Source organism: Acomys russatus, chromosome 20 (genome assembly GCF_903995435.1).
Source record: "Acomys russatus chromosome 20, mAcoRus1.1, whole genome shotgun sequence".
Lineage (NCBI taxonomy): Eukaryota > Metazoa > Chordata > Mammalia > Rodentia > Muridae > Acomys > Acomys russatus.
This window is the reverse complement of record NC_067156.1, coordinates 21,143,822-21,165,253: the sequence shown is the minus strand read 5'-3', so window position 1 is coordinate 21,165,253 and position 21,432 is coordinate 21,143,822. Positions and strand designations below refer to the sequence as shown.

General features: G+C 47.7%; 1 protein-coding gene and 1 long non-coding RNA gene across 13 annotated transcripts in view; one reads left to right on the top strand and one right to left on the bottom strand.

Moving 5' to 3' along the window:
- Bin1 (bridging integrator 1) overlaps nt 1-2,352 on the bottom strand; it is a 56,143-nt gene extending 53,791 nt beyond the window's left edge. For all 12 annotated transcript variants that reach the window (XM_051163047.1, XM_051163050.1, XM_051163051.1 and 9 more), the window contains exon 1: nt 2,131-2,352. In XM_051163047.1, the coding sequence (XP_051019004.1) occupies nt 2,131-2,214 (84 nt within the window). In that variant the 5' untranslated portion in view covers nt 2,215-2,352. The remainder of the gene's footprint in view (nt 1-2,130) is intronic.
- On the top strand, nt 2,259-19,329 carry LOC127204136 (uncharacterized). The gene is made up of 5 exons (XR_007832452.1): nt 2,259-2,386; nt 2,516-2,718; nt 9,472-9,522; nt 11,809-11,917; nt 19,157-19,329. It is a non-coding gene; the product is annotated as an uncharacterized LOC127204136 (long non-coding RNA).
- The last annotated feature ends 2,103 nt before the right edge of the window (nt 19,330-21,432 follow it).

Here is a 21,432-nt window from a genome sequence, read left to right as displayed (position 1 = left end):
AAATGCCCTTCTATGACAAGAATAAATAAAATAAAATAAAAATTGCCCTGTGGCTGGTTTATTTGACCAAGAAAGGTAGGCCCGGTGTCAAGACTGCTGCTGGTAAGACAACAGGACTGAGATCCCATCAGCGATGGGCACTGAATAGGGGACAGGCCACCACCAGAAGATGCTGGAGAGACAGCCCAATCAGTATACCCAGGCTGTGACAAATGCAAATTCCAAGGGTCAGGATGACAAGCAGAAGAGGAGAGTTATCTAAGTGAAGCATGGGGCGCCTTCCTGAAAGCAGGGTCTGAAGCCGGCCAGAGAGAGAGGATGGCAGGTGGGCTACTGTCTCAGGATGCCTGTCAGACCGTCTTGGCTTTCCCTGGGCAAACGGTCCCTAAGTAATCCCCATGGGACAGAGAGCAGCCATGGCAAGAGACAAGCACAGGCCCAGGAGCCCCAGGCTTAGGCAAGGCCAGCTGCTGGCTATAGCCACCGGCCCTAGCCAACCAGCTGTGGGCCAACTGCCCAAAACCTCTGAGCAGACACTGAAAAGAGAGATGGCAGCTCAGTGGCCCAGTGAGACAGGGCCATCTACAAGAAAGGAACGTAGCCTACGCTTATTGTCTGTCCTCAGGGTTGCATCAAGGAGGCTATTGCCCGCCCCAAATACATCTGGGCACAGGTACACACTGGCAACAGTGAGGAGCCATAATGAAGTTGGAACCGCAGGCAGGGAAACTTGTCTCAGCTTCCTCCCAGTATCTCCATTCATTTCCTTTAGGAGTGGGAAACAGGCTCCAGGCACCTTCGATGGATTACTAGGTCACTGGGAGCCAGGGTGGCTGTATCTGCCTGCTGCTCCTTAGTCACTAACACAAGTCTGGAGGAGCTCTAATCTCTCTTTCTTCGTTCTCCGCCCGCCTGCTCGGATGGGGTAAGAAGCTCTGGCCAGATCTGGAGATTATCAGGAGTCTCCCCATCCACACACAGTCACCCCCTCCCTAGCTGGTAACCACAAGGATGAGTAGGGCTCTAAGGAAGCTCTACCCACCCACCCCCATCACGTGGCTGCATCCTTGGGGAGCTTGCAGCTCGGAGCTGCAAAAGTCATTGTTTATAAACAGCCCCAAGACTGGCAAAGGAAAGCAAGCCTGTCCCTGTCCCCACCAGGCCGCGGCCCACATAAAGCCAGCCATGGGGGGCTATCCCTGGCAGAAGCACAGATTGTACAATCTCAGATTTCAGAGTCGGAATTGGCAGGGGAAGTGGCGTCAGCAGCTGGCGTGATCCAATTCAATAAGCCAGGGACGGCTTAGGGTAAAAGGCAGGCCAGCGAAGGACCCCCGCCCCCAATCCCTGCATTTCCTGCACAGTCAGGGTGTCCCAGGAAGCTCTGATCCCACCCCCTGCTTTAAAAAAAACCCAGAATACTCTCAGACAACAGGGGATAAGGTTTCCTTGCGGCGCCCTCCACACCCCACTCTGGGCCGCCGGGATAGCGGTGAGCTCCCACCACCACTTACTCTCCAGCGGCTGGAACCGCCAAAGCCCTGCTGGGGCGAGGGGTGCAGAACCCTCTACTACCCGGCGGGTCTGGGCGGGACCTTCTAGGCCGCAGGCACCTCTTGGAAGGAAGAAAGCGATCTGTCCTTCAGGGACTAAGGGAGAGAGGCGGTAGGAAGGAGAGGGCAGTGGGCGTCCGTACTATCCAGCTGGGAAAGTATAGCCTTAGAAGTCTGGAACACTCACGGGCCCTGGGGCCCGCAAGACAGGCTCCCTTCCCCCCACTCAAGCCCCGTCTGGACAGCCCGCATGTGTCTGGAGGGCTGGGGTCACCTCCCAGCCTCCCGACCCTTGGACTCCACAGCAGGATGAGAGTGGATCCACGTTCAAGGATCTAGCTGGAGCATGGGCCTCCACTTCTCTGCAGAGGAGTCGCGAAGGTACAGAACGGTGGGGGAAGGGGGAACAAGGTGGACAGCTGCGTCCTCCCCCGCTAGCGCCCAGGTAGGGAGAGGGGGGCACCTTAACTGCAGAGAGATCAAGCCCGGGGACTCCTTGGCGGCTATCATCCGGAAGTGACCAGCTCGGATCCCAGGGGTAGGGGTGAGAGGTGTGGCAGGTTTACCGTGCGCTCACCTTCTCCTGTGCTCGGGTCAGCTTCTTCTGTACATTGCTGGCGATCTTCCCCGCCGTCACCCCCTTGCTCCCCATCTCTGCCATCGCGGCGCCGGCCTCGCCCGTAGCGAGCGCGGGTAATGGCGCGGGGAGGCCGTGCGCGCCGCGCTCCCAGCCTCCAGCCGCGGCCGCTCCACCAGCCTGAGCTCTGGCTCCACGCCGCGCACTAGAACAGCTCAGGGGACTGACGGAGACAGAGCGTGCGCGGGGAGAGCGAGTGAGCGACGCGGGGATCCAGGGAGGGAGGGACCCACTGGAGGAGGGAGGGGGCGGGGAGAAGGGACCAGCCGCGGGCGGGTCAGCGCCCCCAGCCCGCCTCCTCCGGACACGACACTGCCTTTTAAAGGGCCATTCCAGGATCTGGAGCCTATCCGCCCAGGAGGTGGGAACCTGGAGGGCGGGCGCCGGGAAGCTACAAGACGGGGACTCCCGGGACGTGCTTCGCTTCGGGATGGGAACCTCCTACATTGGCCCCAGTTGAGCGGCACGGCCACCCTGAGGCTTAAAGTCCTCCTCCCAAGCAGATATCTCCTGCAACCTCCTGAAAAGGTAACCAGGTGAATGAGTTGGGTGCTTTCTAAAAATCAAAGACACAGTGCGGAATAGCTGCGAGCGCGGCCCTGGAATCCCCAGAGTCCCCGCGGGCTGGGAAAGTGCCCTTTCAGGGATTCCCCCTCCTGCTGGCAGCCAAGCACGCGCCTCCTCCTGCACCCTAGGGCACTGTGTCTCTTGTCCCTTTCTCTTTGCCTAGTCCCGTGCCGACTAAGCACTGGGGTTTTCCAGTTTGCCGTTAACTATCACGCTAACGATCGATCGATCACCTAGCCTTAACTGCATACTTAATGTGTGCCTGGCATTGTACTGAGTGATTTGGTAAGCATTTTTACCTAGCCTCCACAGTCCAATGAAAGAGAGGCTCCAATTTATTACCATTTTACAAATGAAACAACCAAGAAACTAACTACATCCTGGGTTTTCCACCAATTGGGGATTGCCTAATCCTGTAGTAGGGAAATGGCTAAGGGTCATTCAGTGTTCGTGAAGATAAGGTTGTCCAAGGACACATACTATGTAGTCACTAGAGGCGTGGGTCTTGCTACGACCTCTATGGATACCAAAATTTAGGATACTCAAGTCTCTTATGCAAAAGACCCCTGGGGAAGCTGAAAGAGGTAGTTAATTACCTGAGGCTTGCTGTCTAGCCAGCCTACTGTACTTGGGGAGTTCCAGGCCAACCAGAGACCCTGTGTCAAAATGACAGCCAAGGTTGTACTCGGGCCTCGTGTGGATGGGGACACACACACACACACACACACACACACACACACACACACACACACGGCAGAGTATTTGCGTATAACTGACACCTATTCCCCCACATTCTTTAGATCGTTTCTGATGATTCATAGATGCAAATGTTGTGTGGTTTTGCTGTCACATTGTGTTCTTTGGGGAATCAGGACAAGGAGAAAGAGTTCAATGCAGATATTCAGTGCAGATAAAACTATTTCCCATGAACCTTTTCGGCCCTAGAATGCAGAAATGCAAATAGAGAGAGCCAAGTGTGTGCTGTGTTAGCATCCACCTCCTCTACCCAAAGCCATACCAGGGGCTGTGACCAAGTCCTGGAAGTTTCTCTGCAGCTGTAGGTAGAGCTGAACAGAAATGAATGCGCCTAGTGGTCTAGATGTGTCCAACACACGGACAGGAGCCAGGGTGTGAGACCTATGGGCAGAGGAGCACAGGCAGCTGGGGACAGAGTCTCAGAGACAGTGGGATTCCCAGTGGGAGCAGGAAGTACCCTTGTAGGCTCTCCACCGGGTCCTTGTGCAAGTGGAGAAACTGAGGCCTGAAAACAAAAGACTCAGGCAGCCTTCACGATGGCCGAGCTTGCTCCCTGGAGCCCTCCTGGGTGTCGCCTGGCTATATCTGGCTCTTCCTTCCTGAGCATTAGTCTTTCTATTTGTGGCAAAAAGAAGCGCTCAGCAGCTGGCCACCGAGACAAAAGTCTCACAGATAGCAAAAGACAAGCAACAACCCAGCCCTCACCAAACACGGTGAGTGTTGCCATTATCAATATAGGACCGATGTTAGATTGCCAGGATGCCTGTATAAGCCAGGGACGCTGATGGCTCCAGTGCTTGAGAAGCCAGCCAGCCCCACTAAAAGAGCCTGTGAGCTCCACACCAGTAAGAGGCACTGTCTTAAAAACATAAAATGGAGAGCAATTGAGGAAGTTATCCAAGGTTGACTTTTGATCTCCATCAGCAAACACACATACACAAATGTACACCACACACTTAAATGCACACCCGAATACACACATGAGCATGCAAAGTATCGATATAAATATATGCCCTGTTTATGAGCCCAACAAACAAAATCTGAACAGCCTGGGTTTCTAAAACAGCATTCTCCTGAAATATGTTTTTGGCTCATGGGGTTTTTTCCCCCCAATTTTACAATTGTCTACCATCTTCTCAAAGCAACTATTAATCTCCCTAACCCACCCTTCCCTCCCTCCTCCCCTCCCTCCCTCCTCCTCCCTCCTCCCTCTCTCCCAAGTCTCTTATATCCCTTGACTTAAAACTTACTATGTAGCTGAGGATGACCTTGAACTTCTGGTCCTCCTGCATCCACCCCCTAAATGCTGGGGTTACAAGGATGTACCATGGGGCCCAGTTTACAAAGTGCTATGTATAGAACCCAGAGCCTAGTGCACACTAGGCAAATGGTCTATCAGCTGAACCACATCCCCAGGCCTGTCAAAGCAATTTCATCCAACACTCCTTGCGGAAAGAAATAAGCAGAAGTCAAATTCTATTACGGTCAGCCCCTGGGAAGAGAAGTTTCTGCTTCACTGGGCTTTTGGTCTTTCAAAATATGACAGAAAAATACAAAGCGACAGAAATGCTCCTCAGTGGGGGGGGGGGGGGGGAGTCAGCCTTGCTAGCACAGAAGTAAGAGAAGCCATTCTGGGGAATCTTTCACAACTGGGAAACAATAGGAAAGCAATGCCATTGGCACAGTTATAAACAAAAGGACAACTCAGTGTGTGTGTGTGTGTGTGTGTGTGTGTGTGTGTGTGTGTGTGTGTTATCCTTAAATCTATGTAGGAATTAGATGGCCAGAATCAAAGGCTCAAAACAACTATACATCAAGAAAGAAGACTGAGGCCCAACTCAATCCCCAGAACCCAAGCTAGAAAAGCCAAGCCCCCTGGCCAGCCAGCCTAATTGACAGGGATATTCCAGGCCAGTGAGAGACCCTGTCCCCAAAACCAGGCTCCTGAGGAATCGTAGCTAAGGTTAGCCTCTCACCCACAACACACACACACACACAGTGTGTGGAGGAGGCAGCAGCCTAACCAAATTAGCACATTCCAGGTAAAAGTAAGCAACCCTGTCTCAAAAAACAAGGTAGACAGTGTCTTGAGGAATGACCTCCAAGGTTGTTGTCTGGTCTCCATGTGCACTCATACACATGAACACACACATACAGAAAATTTAAACATAAAAATCATGAGGAAACTATTTTTGAGGACAGTATTTGAGAAGCAACAATACCATGAGAGAGAAAGCAAACGCTTGGGAACAGAGTATGCGCACTGTGCACCTGAGTTATGGGAATGGAAAGGCGATGTTTGCATGTTTCTAATAGACTTTGTGTTGCAGAACAGTTCTTTTTTAAGATTAATTTGTTTTAAACTGTGTGTATGTATTGGTATATGGGTGTGATCGCAAGTGCCTAGAGGGTTTCATATCCCATGGTGCTAGAATTACAGATTGTTTTGATACACCCAACAAAGGAACAAGCAACCAAACATGGGTCCTCTACAAGAGCAGAATATGGCTGAGCCATCTTTCCAGCTCCTTTAAGGCCCGTTTTAGGTTTACAACACACTTAAGCAGAAGGCACAGTGATTTCCCCCATATACCTGCCAATCACACTCCGGCATAGTGTCCCGGCTTCGTTTCTGTTGCTGTGATGAAATACTCTGACAAAAAGCAATGCGAGGGAGAAGGGACTTATTTTATCTCTCAAATCCAGGCTCCAGTCCGTCATAATGGGAGCATCATCACAGGAGCATCTGCTTCAGAGAGTTAGTCTCCTCAAAAGCCGACTGAATGATGTCTACTTGGGGCTCAGCTAGTGTTGTGCACTCTCTTACAGCCCGGGCCCAACAGCAGGGAACGGTGTCACCCACTTTCACGTTGAGTCTTTTCCCATCAATTAAGGCAGTCAAGACAATCCCCCATGGACATGCGCACAGGCCCACACCACAGACATGCGCACAAGCCCACTCCACGCACATGCTCACAGGCCCACTTGATCTAGACACCACCCCTACCCCACACACACCCCACACAGAACATACACATGGGCCTGCTTGACCTAGACAGTCTCTCACAAAGATTCTCTTCCCAGGGTGATTCTAGGTTGTAACAAGTCGACAGTTAAAACCAACTGTAACATACAGCCTTCCCCAGTACCAGCACCTGAACCAGAGTGGCCCATTCATTATAGCCGATAAACCTGATAACCTCACAACCCCCCAAATTCCATAGTTTCCTTTAGGGGTCATTCTTAGTGCTGTGCGTTTCATGGGTTTGGGCAAGGGTACAATAACGTACTTGCCTTTGTAGCATCATACAAACCATATATGGGGCACTTGACTATCTCCTGTGCTCCAGCCATTCACCCATCCCATCCCCAAATCCTGTCACCGCCTGATCCGGTCACACTCCCCACTGGTGTGCCTCTCCCGGAATGTTATATAGTTGGAACTACATGGTGCATTTACCTTTATAGATTCGGGATTCCTCCTTCACTTCTGTCACATATGTAGGGAGATGGCGCAGTGGTTAAAGTGTTTGTCACACAGGACTGAGGACAAAAGTCTGAGCCCCAGAATTCACATAAATGCTTGGCTAGGTATGATGGTCTGCCTGTATTTCCAGGCTTAAAAAGAGCAGACGGCGTCTCCCGAGCTAGTCAGCTAGTGAGACCAGCCCTGTCGTCCAGATCTGAGTTTGACTGAGAGACGTCAGTGACTAAGGTGGAAGAACAGTCAAGAATGATGACGTCTAACATCAACCTTAGCCCTCCACATGCATAAACAGACATGCAAAAACATGCATTTGTACGCACGTATAACATACACAGGGGGTGGGGTGCGGTTCCTGTGTCTTTCCATGGCCTAACAGCTCATTTCCTGCAGCACTATGTACCGTCCCATTGTCTAAAACACCACAGCTGTCCCACTCACCTATTAAGGGACTTTTTTCTTCTTCTTCTAATTTTGGATGATTGTAAATAAAATAGCGGGAAAACAGCCACAATCAGGTATTCGTAAACATAAGTTCTAGACTCCTTTGGATACGTATTAAGCAGCACAATTGCTGGACCAAATGACAAAAATAAGTTTCCTGTTGAAGGGCTTTCCCAGGCTGTCTCTGAGAATAGCTGAATCATTTTGCATTCCTACCAGCAAGAACTGGTTCCCACCACTCTACCCACACCCTCGCCAGCCAGCGTTTTGGTGCTGTCAGTGTTCTGGATTTGGTGGTTCTGATAGATGTGGTGATGCCCGTTGTATAGTCATGCTAAAGATGGTCATTTTTTTCCTTGCAGAGAAACAGGATTTCCTATATTTCTTTTATACTCTGGGCTGTCAATCTAGCTTTCAATGGCTGAGACATCTCTCCAGCCCTCCTGTGTTTCTTTTATAATTCAAGAGCAGAAGAATATTATTTGAGGATCTTTTTGTTCACACACACACACACACACACACACACACACACACACACACACACACACTGTATAGCCCAGGCTGGCTTTGAACTCACAGAGATGCACCTGCCTCTGCCTCCAGAGTGCTGGGATTAAAGGCGTGTGCCACCACCACCACCTGGTTCCACTTATATTATTTTTATTAAAATGTATTATGCTTTATGTGTACAAGTGTTTTGCCAGCACATATGTTGTGCACTACCCTCACGCCTGATCCTGGAGGCCAGAAGACGGCGTCAGGTGCCTTGAGTCTGGAGTTACAGGTGGTTACGAGCCACCGTGTGGGTGATTGGAACCAAACCTGGGGCATCTGGAAGGGCAGTTAAGAGCATCTTCTCTTCAACACCTATACTCTTTGGCGTCTCAGGATCTAACCATAACGAGTGTATCACCTGTTCAGACTAGCCTCCTTCACTTAGTAATATGCAGTTACGAAGCTTTTGTTGTGGTGCCAGAAGGTGCCATGAAAGTTTTCGAGGAATTGAAGCAACCTGCCCAGCCATGATGCCTATGAACTAAACAATGACACTGTGGCACAAAATCCCAAGGGTGTAATAGAGGCACACAAAGCAGTCAGCATCTCTCCAGTTGGACTTAAAATCCAGTCAACAAGAGGGAACTCATGCCTGGTACTGGAAACCTAGCGAGCTGCCTGGGGCTGCTGGGGTTGAAGAACTACCGCTTGCCAAAACCAGCACAATTTCTACTTACATTCTAACTATTTATCCCGGTACCCACATGTAAGTCAAATTCTCATCCCATCAAAGAAACATCTCTCTGAAACAGACAGAGATCACTGTAGAAAGCCAGGATCGATTGACGTGCATAGGAAAAATTACCATATGGTGCCCAGCCCCCATGATACCTCTACAGCACAACTCTAGCATCAAAGGTCAAGGGTCACAGAGGAAGAGGCAGAGGAAAGACTAAGAGTCAGAAACCCATGAGAGCTTATCTCCTAGAAATGTCAGAGAAGCTACACCTATGAAGTCTCTCCAACATGGCAGCCCAAACAGGACTGAACAATATACCACCAGTAGACATGCTAGTGTGAAAGGGGGAAGCCTATAGGGCCTCACCCATAGGCAAAGAACTACGGGCAACTGAGGAATAATGAGAGAAATAGAAATGTCTTTTCCAGTTAAGAGCCCCACCCCTGACTGGTCATCTAATAGCAAGTGGCTGGCCCTTCATATACATACGAGTCGCATATGAACTGAAAAGTTTATATTTATGTATTATAGAACATAATATATTATAATTTATATATTGTAGACTATCATTTTCATAACATTATATAATATACTATATATTATAATATATTTTTTTTTTATATCTCAAATCAGAAAAATGGAGGGCATGAAATCCGAGAGAGAACAAGGGCAGGGGGAGTACATGGAAGGGGTTTGGGGGAGAAAAGAGAAGAGGAAAATGATGTAATTATATTTTAATTTCAAAAAAAAAGAATTATTTGCATCTTTTCATGGCTTTATTACTATCCTTTTATAGACGGGAACTCAGAGATGAGTATAACAAGGAGACTTCGCTGGCAGATCTTGTGTGAGTCTAGTCAGCACCCCACCATCTCTGGAACAGGCCAGCTTCATGTATTCACACTGGAATGTCACGCCTTACCCCTTAATACAGGGAAAGAGTTATTTTGCCCAGGATCTAGAAGAATCTACAGGCAGAACCAATTGTCTCAAGGAATCAAAAGTATGAAAAGGAATCTAAGAATGCATTTCCTCTTGTTTGTAAAATACTGCCAGCCTAAAGGTATTGTGGAAGTAGTAGAGAGCACGGGGTCAGACATCAGCTCCCTGGTATCACTTTTCCATTCATAGGCATCTCATAGGTGTCCTTTTCAGTTTATTGTGGGAAACAGGATAAGTGGTGATTACACATGGTACATAGCAGATTTCGTCCAGACTGTCTTCCCTCGGCAGTCCTCCTTCTTTTGAACTCCTCTGGGCTGGTAGCATGCTCAGTGCAACCATATTAAGAAATCAGTGTGGCTTGTTAAGGGACAGAGCTAGGGAAAGATGCTGACTCATGGAGCACTGCTCTCAGAAAGCATTAGTGTGGCGCTCTCATGATGAGGTTAGTTCTCATGAAAGCAGGATGTTATAAAGAGACACTGTGCCACATGCCTGTGGACCTCTCTGCTGTGTTACAGTACCGCACCAAGTCTTCACTAGTGGCCAATTCAGGCAGGTCCACCCAATCCTGCATGGTCAGCATCTGAAAGTGTAAGCTACATAAACTTTATCTACACACACACACACACACACACACATACACACACACACCAGCATCAGGCATTCTGTTACTACAACATGGCATGGACTAGCTATGATTTGGAGGAAACCTTTCTTTTGCACTTGATATGGGCAAAGCTTAGCTTTGAGGCATGCACGTGTGAGCCAAACAGAATTTAAGGATATTTCTTGGGGGACTGGGGAGATGGCTCAGTCAATAAAGTGCTTGGCAAACAAGCGTGAGAACCTGACTTAGAACTGTAGCATCCACATAAAAATGTGTACCCGTAACTCTGGTGCTGCTGCAGGTGGAAACACGACAGTCTCTCGGGCTTGCTGGCCAGCCAGCCTAGCTCAATAAAATGAGTTCAGGGGTCAGTGAGAGACACTGTCGAAAAAACTTAGATGGAGCATGATTGAAGAAGACATCCAAAGTTGGCCCTGGTTTACACTCACACACACACACACACACACACACACACACACACACACACAGACAGAGAGAGAGAGAGAGAGAGAGACAGAAAGAGACAGAGAAAGAGAGACAGACGGAGACGGAGAGAGACAGAGACAGACAGACACTGAGACGATGAAGATCAGAAGTCCAAGGTCATCTGCAGTTACATACTGAATTCTAGGCCAGCCTGCAATGCATGAAACCCAGTCTCAATAAAATAAATGGATAAACAAATCCAATCAGAGATCACTAGTAATGAAAAGAGACAATGTCATATGCCATTAGTATATGGCCTGTCCTTCTGTGAGACTACCCTAGTCCATCTTTAGTCTTACGGACACCTCCAAGCTACTCTCCCTTGTCTGTCTCTACCTCAACCTATATGGCTGGGGACCATTTTTAGTAGTAAGAAGAAAAATAACTATGCCTGAGAAATACTCATCAATTACAATTATCCTAGGCAAACAGGGTGTATTGTCAACTTGACGAGACCTGAGGGAGCCTCAGAAGACAGCCCTCTCGAGATGCCTATGAGAGGTTCTAGACAGGGCCAATCAGTCTGGGATGACTAAACGTGAGTGGCACCCTTCCACCAGGCTGGGTCCTGGGCTGGATAAAATGGGGACAGCAAGCTGAGCACCACCATTCTTTGCTTCCTACCTTCTGCTGTGGACTGTGACCAGCCACCTCAAGTTTCTGCCTCCACACCTTCCCCACCAAGATAAACTACACCTTTCAAATTGCCAGCAAAGTGAACCCTTTCTCCCTTAAGTTGCTTCTGTCTGGTGTTTTGATGCATGAATGAGAAAAGTAATGAATACACCAGGACACGTTCATGCCTGCACACCCAGGTTACGGGTAGGTGTTAAGGAGAGTGGGAAGCCTTCATAGCCTGTGCTATGCTCTGGCGTCCACACATCCTTCCCTGGGTCTGGCCAGTTTCTCTGTGACCATCTGGGCAGATGATGAATCAAAGAGATTTCCAGAAGAACCTCTCTCCTTGCACCCTAGCTTCCAAATCTACTGGTGTAGATGTTTAGAGGGGTCTCGGCAGTGGGCCAGGGCTAGCAGTTCGCTGCCCGCTAGCTCCCGAAGGCTTCTGACAATATCTAAACCAGTTCTTTTCTTTAGTCACCAGAAAGTGACATCGTTTGGTGGTGGGGAGCTGCCTGGGCTGAGGATGTGCTCAGTAGTTAAAGCGCTTGTGAGAGCCCGAGGAATGCACAACCACAGAACCCATGTAACCAGTCCACTTTTAACTCTAGCCTTGGAAGGCAGAGAAAGGAAAACCCCCAAACAAGCTGATTAGTCAGACTAGCTGGATTGGTGAGTTCTGGGTTTGATTGAGAGAGCCTGCCTCAATGAGTAAAATGAAAGAAGAGTGATAAGATCAACCTCAGGCACACAATCCCAAGTGCACATACACATAGACACACACACACACACACACACACACACACACACACACACACACAAGCATGTGTGTGCCTACATACATACAAACATTCACACACACACACATGAAAAAAATTCAACATTACATTTCCTTGTTTCTCCTTTGTGTCTTTGTTGACCTCTCAGTCTATAGTGAGCCTACAGGATAGTAGACTGCAGACTACACAATGGTGTTGGTGCTTGGTGCCATAGTGAATGGCTCCTCTATCCACATTGGTCATATAGACCTGGGCTGATTACTACTTGTTCTTTAAAAAAAAAAAGCAACCACACTGGTGTGGCTAGGCTGCTGTTAGGAGATGGAAGTGACCTAAACTCTGCTGGCCCTGCACTGAGGAGACTAGTAAGTGGTGACTATTACCATGATACCCGGTCTCTTTAGTCAGTACAGTGTGTGGCCCGTATCACAGGTGAGGCAGGAGTCTGACCTTTGCCGGCTTTACCATGGTATAAACAGAAGTGCTGGAAAGCAAACAGCCCTTTGCCCAGCACTCCCGCCACAAATCCCTGCTGAGATCCTACAGAGGGAAAAGCCCCATCCTGAATGATGCTCAGTGGAAGTTCACTATAATTATCTTTACATTAGCTACCAAATAAACAAAACAGGATTTACTAAACAAATGGCAGAGGCAAATCTATGCCCCCCCCCCTTTTAAAGAACTGCTAAAGTTTCAGTAATCTATAAACAAATCAGTAAGTTATAGGGCATCTAAGAGGACTGACTATTCACTTCCTGGAATCACACACACTTACAGGGCACGAGGCAGCCTCTAGGAAGTCAGTATCAGGGTATATAACACATTTATGCACCCTGAGGTGCATGTTAGAGTGTGGGGTAAGTACAGGGGTAAAAAGTGAGGCCCATATAAATGTCTAACTTGTAGTATGTCTAAGTTTGGTTTACTTACAAATTGAATATAAAGCTACCATTAAAAATAGCTAAATGTGCCTGACAAAATGGTCTGGGGGGGGGGCGGGGAGGCGTAAAAATTCTTTCCAGGCAAGCCTGATGACATGTAAAATGCCCAATGAGGAGTTGTTCCTCTGTAATTCAGCACCCCAATAACAGGTGACAGGCTGAGCCAGGAGAACTGCCAGGAATCTGAGGGCCTGCTCACATGGAGTATGCAGTATGACAGGAAGAAAGAGAGGCCCTGCCTCAAAACACGGTGGAAGGAGAAACTGACTCCAGAAGACTTTCCGCTGACTTCCACAGGCCATAGCACATCTGAACTCACACACACACCACGAATAAATAAACGCCTTAAAGGAAGTTCAAGGTCACAAAAGATTGATAAATGGAACTTGAAAAAGCTTTCTCTCCCCAAGGTACAGTTATGAAAGTGAAGAAGTGATCAGCGCAGAGAAGCCTGCCTATGTCACAGATCTGGCAAAGGACTTGTACACAGAGTACATAGGGCTTACTGTAATTCCCGAATAAGAACTAATAAGAAGAAACACATTGCTAAAAACAAGCAGGTGAATAATTCGAAGAAACCCTTTGCCAAAGAAAACTTACAGCTGTCAATAACCATAGTACGATGGTTAATATTGGTTGTCAGGTTGATGGGGTTTTCCTTGTTTTTATCTTTTTCGCCTGTCTCTTTTACCACCCAAGACCACAGTGTGTGTGTGTGTGTGTGTGTGTGTGTGTGTGTGTGTGTGTGTGTATCTACACACATATATGTATGTATATGTATATATACAAAATCCAGTTATGAAGCCATTTCAGTCTTTAAGTCCTGGGTGACTGTGTGTTGGACACACCTGGGTGCATAGAGGTGGTTCCCCAACTCCAGTGCTCACACAACACAGCTTTGCCCAGACAGGCTGTGTATTTGAACCAATACATCGTTTCTAAAGATAGGTGTACTCTTTCTCTCTCTCTCTCTCTCTCTCTCTCTCTCTCTCTCTCTCTCTCTCTCTCTCTCTCTCTCTCAGAGACCAGGGGTCCTAATGCAGGTCCTTGCATTTGCAGCAGGCTCCTTAGTGACTGCTCTGTTTTCCAGTTCTTAGACATTAAGTGAGGATGTGTGGTGTTCTTCTCCAAGTGATGGTTAAAGCGGTGGAGGAAATCACACTCACGCAGGGGAAAAAGTGCTTCCTGCCCAGGCCACATTGAAAACTTCTAACAACGCACTTATTGGGTTTTCCTTGAGTCAAGGTGACTCCATTAGAGAGCCACAGCCTTCAACTCTGACATTGGGAGATAGAGACACCGTTAACAGTGGCATCTTGCCTTGTCCTTGGAGCTTGGCACAAACCAAGCATTCAGGAACCGTGCCATGAAAGAGCTGTATGAACCTTTTGTCTAAGCTCAACTATGGCTCTCAGCACTGGAAAGAGAATGGAAGGGCCATGGCCTCCCTAGAGCTGGGGTCCCATCCATCCATCCATGGCAAGTGTGTTGGTCTAACCATGTCTGCTTATTCATCTTCTCACTTATGCCTGTTCTTGTTCTCTCTTGTGCTTGTGTGTATGAGCATGTACAAGGGGTGTGTGTGTGTGTGTGTGTGTGTGTGTGTGTGTGTGTGTGTGTAGGTGTGTATCTGTTCCCATGGGCGTGGGTGCATATGGGTGGCATGGGAAAGCCATAAGTGCCATACTATTTATTTTGGTTTTAGAGATAGGGTCTCTCATTGCTCTAAACATATCAAATAGGCTAGGCTGGCTGGCCAGGGAACCCCAGGCATCAGCCTCTCCCTGCCTCCCTAGCTGTGGGATTACAAACATAAGCACTAGGCCAAGCTTTTCTTTAATATGGGTTCTAGGGGGTAAATTCAGGCACTTGACCAATAAGCTGTCTTCCCAACCATTTCTCCCCTTCTCTATGAACACTGGCTTAAATAGATCTAGACAGGACCTAGGGTTTTAAGTCATATTTAACTCATGTTTTTGGTTTGTTTGGTTGGTTTTTTGTTTTTTGTTTTTTGTTTATTTTTCTGATGCTCTGTCTTGCTTCTGAAATCAACATCTACCAATCCTACTTGGCTACACAATTCAAGGAGCCGATGGAAGCCATGGGGGCACAGCCGGGCTTGGCTTGGCTGGACCTTGAGGACAGGCTCACAGGGACAGACAGATGCACATTGACCGAAGTGCAGGTGGCCAGCATTACTCCATCAATGAAATCATGGGGTTTGCATTTTGCATTTTACAGAAGAGGACTCAACATAATCATCGTTTTTGTTCACTCCGAGTAAACATCTGACAATGTCCAATTCAACTGTCTCTGCCCTCCATCACAGCAACGTTGTCAGATGTGTAGCTCACCCCACAATCCTGCCTGCACAAAAAATACTTGGCTTTTGTTTTGGTTTGGTTTTTGTTTGTTTGTTTGGCTTCCTTTTCTTCCTTTCTCTTAAGTATGTGTGTGTACATATGGAGGCCAGTGGACTACCTTGGGTTTTTTGTTGTTGTTGTTGTTGTTTTGGGGGGGTGGGGTTTCGAGATAGGGTTTCTCTGTGCAACAGTTCTAGGTGTTCTGGAACTCGCTGTGTAGACCAGGCTGGCCTCAAACTCACAGAGATCTGCCTGCCTCTACTTCCCAAGTGCTGGGATTAAAGGCGTGTGCCACCACTGTCCGGCGACTGTGCCTTGTCTCTAGAATGAGGAAGTGGTAGAAGAGTCATCAGTCATCAGATGAAGTGGGTTCGCCCCTTTCGATTTCTTTTTAAACATTGACTGAACACACTGAGGTTCTCCCCCCACCCCCGCCGCCACCCGCCCCATTTTTCCAAGCCAGGGTTTCTCTGTATACCCTTGGCTGTCCTGTACTCACTTTGTAGACCAAGCTGGCCAGCCTCTGCTTCCCAAGTGCTGGGATTAAAGGTGTGCACCACCACCGCCCAGCCCATACCTTGTTTATAAGACAGGGCCTTTCATTGGCCTGGAAGGCCCCAATTTGCCTAGGCTGCCTGATCTGCAAGCCCCAAGGTACAGCTGCCTCCACCTCTCAGACACACCTCTGTGCTTGGCTGGGTGTTTGTTTGTTTGTTTAACAAACAGAGAGAGAGGGAAAGATAGAGACAAACACACAGAAAATGGAGGGGTGGAAAGAGGGAAAGATAATAAAAGGAGGAGGGAGGGAGGGAAGGAGAGGTTTAGTTATCTACAGAGTAGCCCACATTCTGAACATGACACAACTGTTTTCCTTTGATAACTGCAACATATAAATAAATAGGGATAGGAATAAGTCTATCTGGGTAAAGGCATTTGTCATCAAGCCTGACAACCTGAGTCCAACCCCCACAATCAACACAGTAGAAGGAGACAACTGATTCTTGCAACGTGTCCTCTGACTGCCACACACACACACATGCCACAGCACAGACTTGCCTCTGCAACACACAGATAAACAAAGCTAATGATCAACTTTTTAATTCAAAGAAAATAGATCTACACACTTTGAGCAGGCACACCTGACCCGTTTCACCATGGAAAGTGCCTGGTGCTGGCTGGATGCATTGCAGGGTGCATTGCAGGGTGGTTGTTTGTCACTGCATGAAATCCGACCCCCAGCAGCTCTCATAGGTTCGGTGTCCGGAATGGCCCATTCCGATTTTGACTGGGGACCACAAGTAGAAATTTCCAACTCTAACATTATTTTCCACTTTTCCTGGTGTTTTGTTGTTGTTGTTCTGTTTTGTTTTTTTAAGTAGAAATGCATAGTTGTGACTTCTTCTTTGTTAGGTTGTTTGTTTGTTTTGTTTTTCAGGACAGAGTTTCTTTGTGCAACAGCTCCAGCTGTCCTGGACTTGCTCTGTAAACCAGGCTGGCCTCGAACTCACAGAAGTCTGCCTGCCTCTACCTCCCCAGTGCTGGGATTAAAGGTGTGCGCAACCACCACCACCGGCAACTGTGCCTTCTTGTTTTGAGAATGAGGAAGTGGTAGGAGAGTCATCAGTAGTGACAGATGAAGTGGGTTCGCCCCTTTCACTTTCTTTTTAAGCATTGCCTGAACACACTGAAGTTTTTTTTTTTTTTTTTTTTTTTTAATTAGCTTACAAAATAACTGGTTTCTTTATGGCATTTCCATAGTTTCAGTTGATGTTCCTGCAATCTCTCTGCTCCCTCATTCCTATTAAAGCCTTCCACCCCAGCACTATCTCCCCTGTGTTCATACCACATGTGTTGTATTGCCCTCCCTACCTCTCCCCCTTAAAGCTTCTTTGCCCCTCTTTTGAGCCCCCTTTAGCTTCCTGGCCCCTACATACTTACATCGCACAAATAAAAGCACATATAAGACCTAGAAGCCGGGATCTGCAATTAGAGAAACACGCCACGCCTGTCTTTCCAGCCTGGGTTCCCTCGCTTTATATCATTTTCCAATTCCATTTATTTTCCTGCAGATGTTTTGGTTTTTATTTTGTTTAGTTGGCTTGGTTTTCTTTGATTGGCTGGCTAGGTTTGCTTTGGGAGTTTTGTTTGTTTGTTTCTTTTTTAGATGGGTTCTCCTGACATAGGCCAGGCTATCCTACCACCTGTTGTAGCCGGGTCTGACCTAGAACAGGTAACCCTCCTGTTTTAGTTTTAGGAGTGCTGGGATTACAGGCCTGCACTACCACACCTAGCCTAATTCATGGGTCTTTATTTATTTATTTGAAGTTTTTTTTAGTCTTTTTTTTTTTTTTTTTTTTTTTTTTTTTTTTTTTTTTTTTTTCCCCGAAACAGAGTCTCTCTCTCTGTGTTGCCTTGGCTGTCCTGGACTCACTTTGTAGACCAGGCTGGCCTCGAACTCACAGCGATCCACCAGCCTCTCCCTCCCAAGTGCTGGGATTAAAGCCCAGCCTTTAGTCAATCTTTTTGATACTCAAATTACCCTAGATTTGGCCAGGTCTGAGATCTGAACAGAAGGCCAACATGCTGCAATCTCCTTTGAGATTTCTGGTCACAATCCAGCTAATGCTTTCTTGGTTTTTGTTTGTTTGTTTTGTTTTTGTTTTTCGAGACAGGATTTCTCTGTATAACCTTGGCTGTCCTGGACTTGCTTTGTAGACCAGGCTGGCCTCGAACTCACAGCGATCCACCTGCCTCTGCCTCCTGAGTGCTGGGATTACAGGCATGTGCCACCACACCCAGCAAGCTAATGCTTTCTATTCCAGAAGACTAGCCCTGCCTCTATCTGATAGCAGGAGACTCGCCTGCATCATAAGGGCTGCCTCTGTAATTGACATCAACTGACTATGTATGTCATAGCTACAACATTTCCTGCTCCAGCAGCAGCTCCACTAGTGCTTAGTAAAGCAGCGGGTCCAACCATACCGATACGTAAAACCAACCAACACAGATGGCTTCTTTTTCTCCAAGAATATTTCAAGCCCATTGCTCCAGACTGAATGTTTGTGCCTCCCTCCTCAAATTAACATGTTGGATGAGAGTGTTTTATTAAACATAAGTAACAAATTAGGCCATACTTGGAAGGCAAAGGTTTTAATTTTGTTCATCTTTGTTCTGGATGCCTTCTGTCTTGTTTTATTTATTTATTTATTTATTTTTCTTGTGGCTGTGATTAAATACCCTGATAGAATCAATATAAAAAGGTTCTACTATGTCTCACAATCCGAAGGGACAGCCTGTCACGGCGATGACGTCCAGTCAGCAGGAGCCAGAAGCAGCTGGTGACGCAGCATCATATCCACAAGCAGAAAGCGAGAAAGATGGATGCTTGCACTCAGTTTGCTTTCTTGTTTTTTATATGGTCCAGGATCTCAGCCTAGGGAATGGTGCCAGCCACATTAACCTCAATTAGCCTAATGAAGACACTCCCCAACAAAGGCCCTATTCTCAGGGGATCCTCGAGGGCCTCCCCAGCTTTCAGGCCTCCTGTAGTGCTAGTGCTGTCGGGTGGCTACTCGTGTGTGTGTGTGTGTGTGTGTGTGTGTGTGTGTGTGTGTGTGTGTGTGTGTTTTGGTAGAGAGTCAGTCTTCCCCTGTGCTGACTTCTCTTAAAGCTCTCACTTTAAATAGGATGTGTTTCTAAGCACACATCCCTGTTCTGCTTTTTAAGTTCCTTTTCCTCCCAGCAGAAACAGCGAGGGACCATTAAGAGATCTGTAAAGCTCAGATGGAAGGAGCTGAAGGTGAAATCTCAGACATGCTGTCTGGCCCCTTGACCTCAGGCCCACTGGGAACTGCTCCTGCCCTGGGAACGGGCCTTGGATACACTGGCCTGTGGGCAAGGTCTGTGAAACAGCAGCAGCAGGTGCCATCGCTGGGGGGGCCTGTGTGTGTACCTGTGTGCTAATGAGTCACCCTGGCTGCTCATCTGCGGCCCCTAAAGCTCATGCACTGAGTCTGCAGTGCTGTGGTGTGATTCACCCTTGTTTAGCAGTCTCTGTCAGGAAACCCACTCAATGTCACCCGGCTGCGTGGGGACGGACTGTCACTTGGCCTTTGTTAGTTGGAGAGTTCACACAGCTCGCTGCTGCACACTGTTTAGCCAAATGAGGAAGTGGGAGATGCAGAATGGAGCTGGTTGGGCTCCATCATTCGCTTCTCAGCATCCCAACCCAGTATCCTATCAGATACTGCCACCGCCCACCAATCATCTTCACCTGCAAAGCCACGGGGGTTTTTTTTGTTTTTGTTTTTGTTTTTTGTTTTTTTGTTTTTGCAGGGTTCCGCTTGTCTTCCCTGCTCAGACTGCAAAGGTCCTCCTCCCACCCCCTCAACAAAAATACAAAAAAAAACCCCACCTCTCTTTAAAATAAAAGATCCCACAGAGCTTCCAGACTTGGACGCGATCTTCATTACTGAAGTGCTTGCTATGCCAGCCTGAGAATCAGCATTTAATCCCCAACACCCACAGAGAAAGCTGGTCATGGCTGAAGGGGTAAGAGCACTGTTGCTCTTTTAGAGGGCCCTGGGTTCAGTTCCCAGCTCCCATGTGGCAGCTAACTTGGTTCCAGAAGACCCAATAGTTTCTTCTGGCCTCTGTGGGCACCAGGCACACTGACATAGGTCCAGGCAAAGTACCTGTACAAATAAAATAAATCTTTTAAAAAGGGCGGGGGGCAGGTGGTACACTTTCAAGCCCAACACTGGAGAAGAGGGAACAGGTTTGGACCTCGCTGGTCAACCAGCCTAGTCTACTCCGGTGAGTTCCAGAACAGTGAAAACCCCTGTTTTAAAAAAACCAAGACAGGCCAAACATGGCAGCACTTGCATTTCATCCCAGCACTTGGGAAGCAGAGGCAAGCAGATATCTCTGACTCAGAGGGCAGCCTGCTCTACATAGCAAATTTCAGGCTAGCCAAGGCTGCATAATAAGACTCTTTGTCTCTAAAAATCCAAACCAAACGGGATGTGCAATAGCTGAGCAATAGCACTCAGGTTGGCCTGTGCTCTCCACACACAACACACAAAATCCTCACAAGTTCAGACCCACTGAGGTTGCCCCCTGGTTGTTCTCTGCAACATAGACATATTGTGTGTGAACATTTTTGGGGTTTTGTTTTGTTTTGTTTTGTTTTGTTTTTTCTAACATTTTTAAGGATTTGAATGGAATTAAGTCTACCTTTTAACTATTTGTTTGTTTGGTTGGTTTGGTTTGGTTTTTGTTAAGACAGAGTTTCTCTGTGTAGCTTTGGCCATCCTGGAACTCCCTCTGTATGTGGACCAGGCTGGCTTCAAACTCAGCGATCTACCTGCCTCCCAAGTGCTGGGATTAAAGGTGTGCACCTAATCGCTTTCATTTTACCAATTAAAAAAGCAAAACAAGATTACAGCTAAAGGTATTTAAGATGTCATGGCTGGGGGCGGGGGGAGGGTATGGTGGTGCACACCTTTAATTTCAACACTGGGGAGATAAAGGAAGGTGGCTCTCTATGAGTTTGAAACCAGCCTGGTCTACATAGCAAGTTCCAGAATAGCAGGAGCTATAGAAAAAAAAAAAAATTAAAAAGATGTCATGGCTGACAAAGCACAACATTGCTACTAAATCTAGAAACCTGAACTATCTCTCATCCTAGGGAGCAAATCACGGACTCATCTAATGTTGTAGTTCCCTGCAAACTCTGAATCTTCTGCCCCAGGGCACGGGTGAGGACCCCGACTGTATGCCATGTCTTCAAAGCCCTTCCAACACTATCACTCAATTTCCATCCATCCACCTGTTCATGAAGTTGAGCATAGCCTATGTTTCAGGCTCTGTAAGAGCAAAGTAGACCTGGTCCCAGTCTTCCCGTGCCTACCTCTCTGCTGCTGAGTGGTCCTCGTCTTTCAGATGGAGATGCTGAGAGCAGAAGAGAAAAGACTTGCCAAGGTCACACGGAGAGAGGGGCTGGAAGGTCAGTGTGGC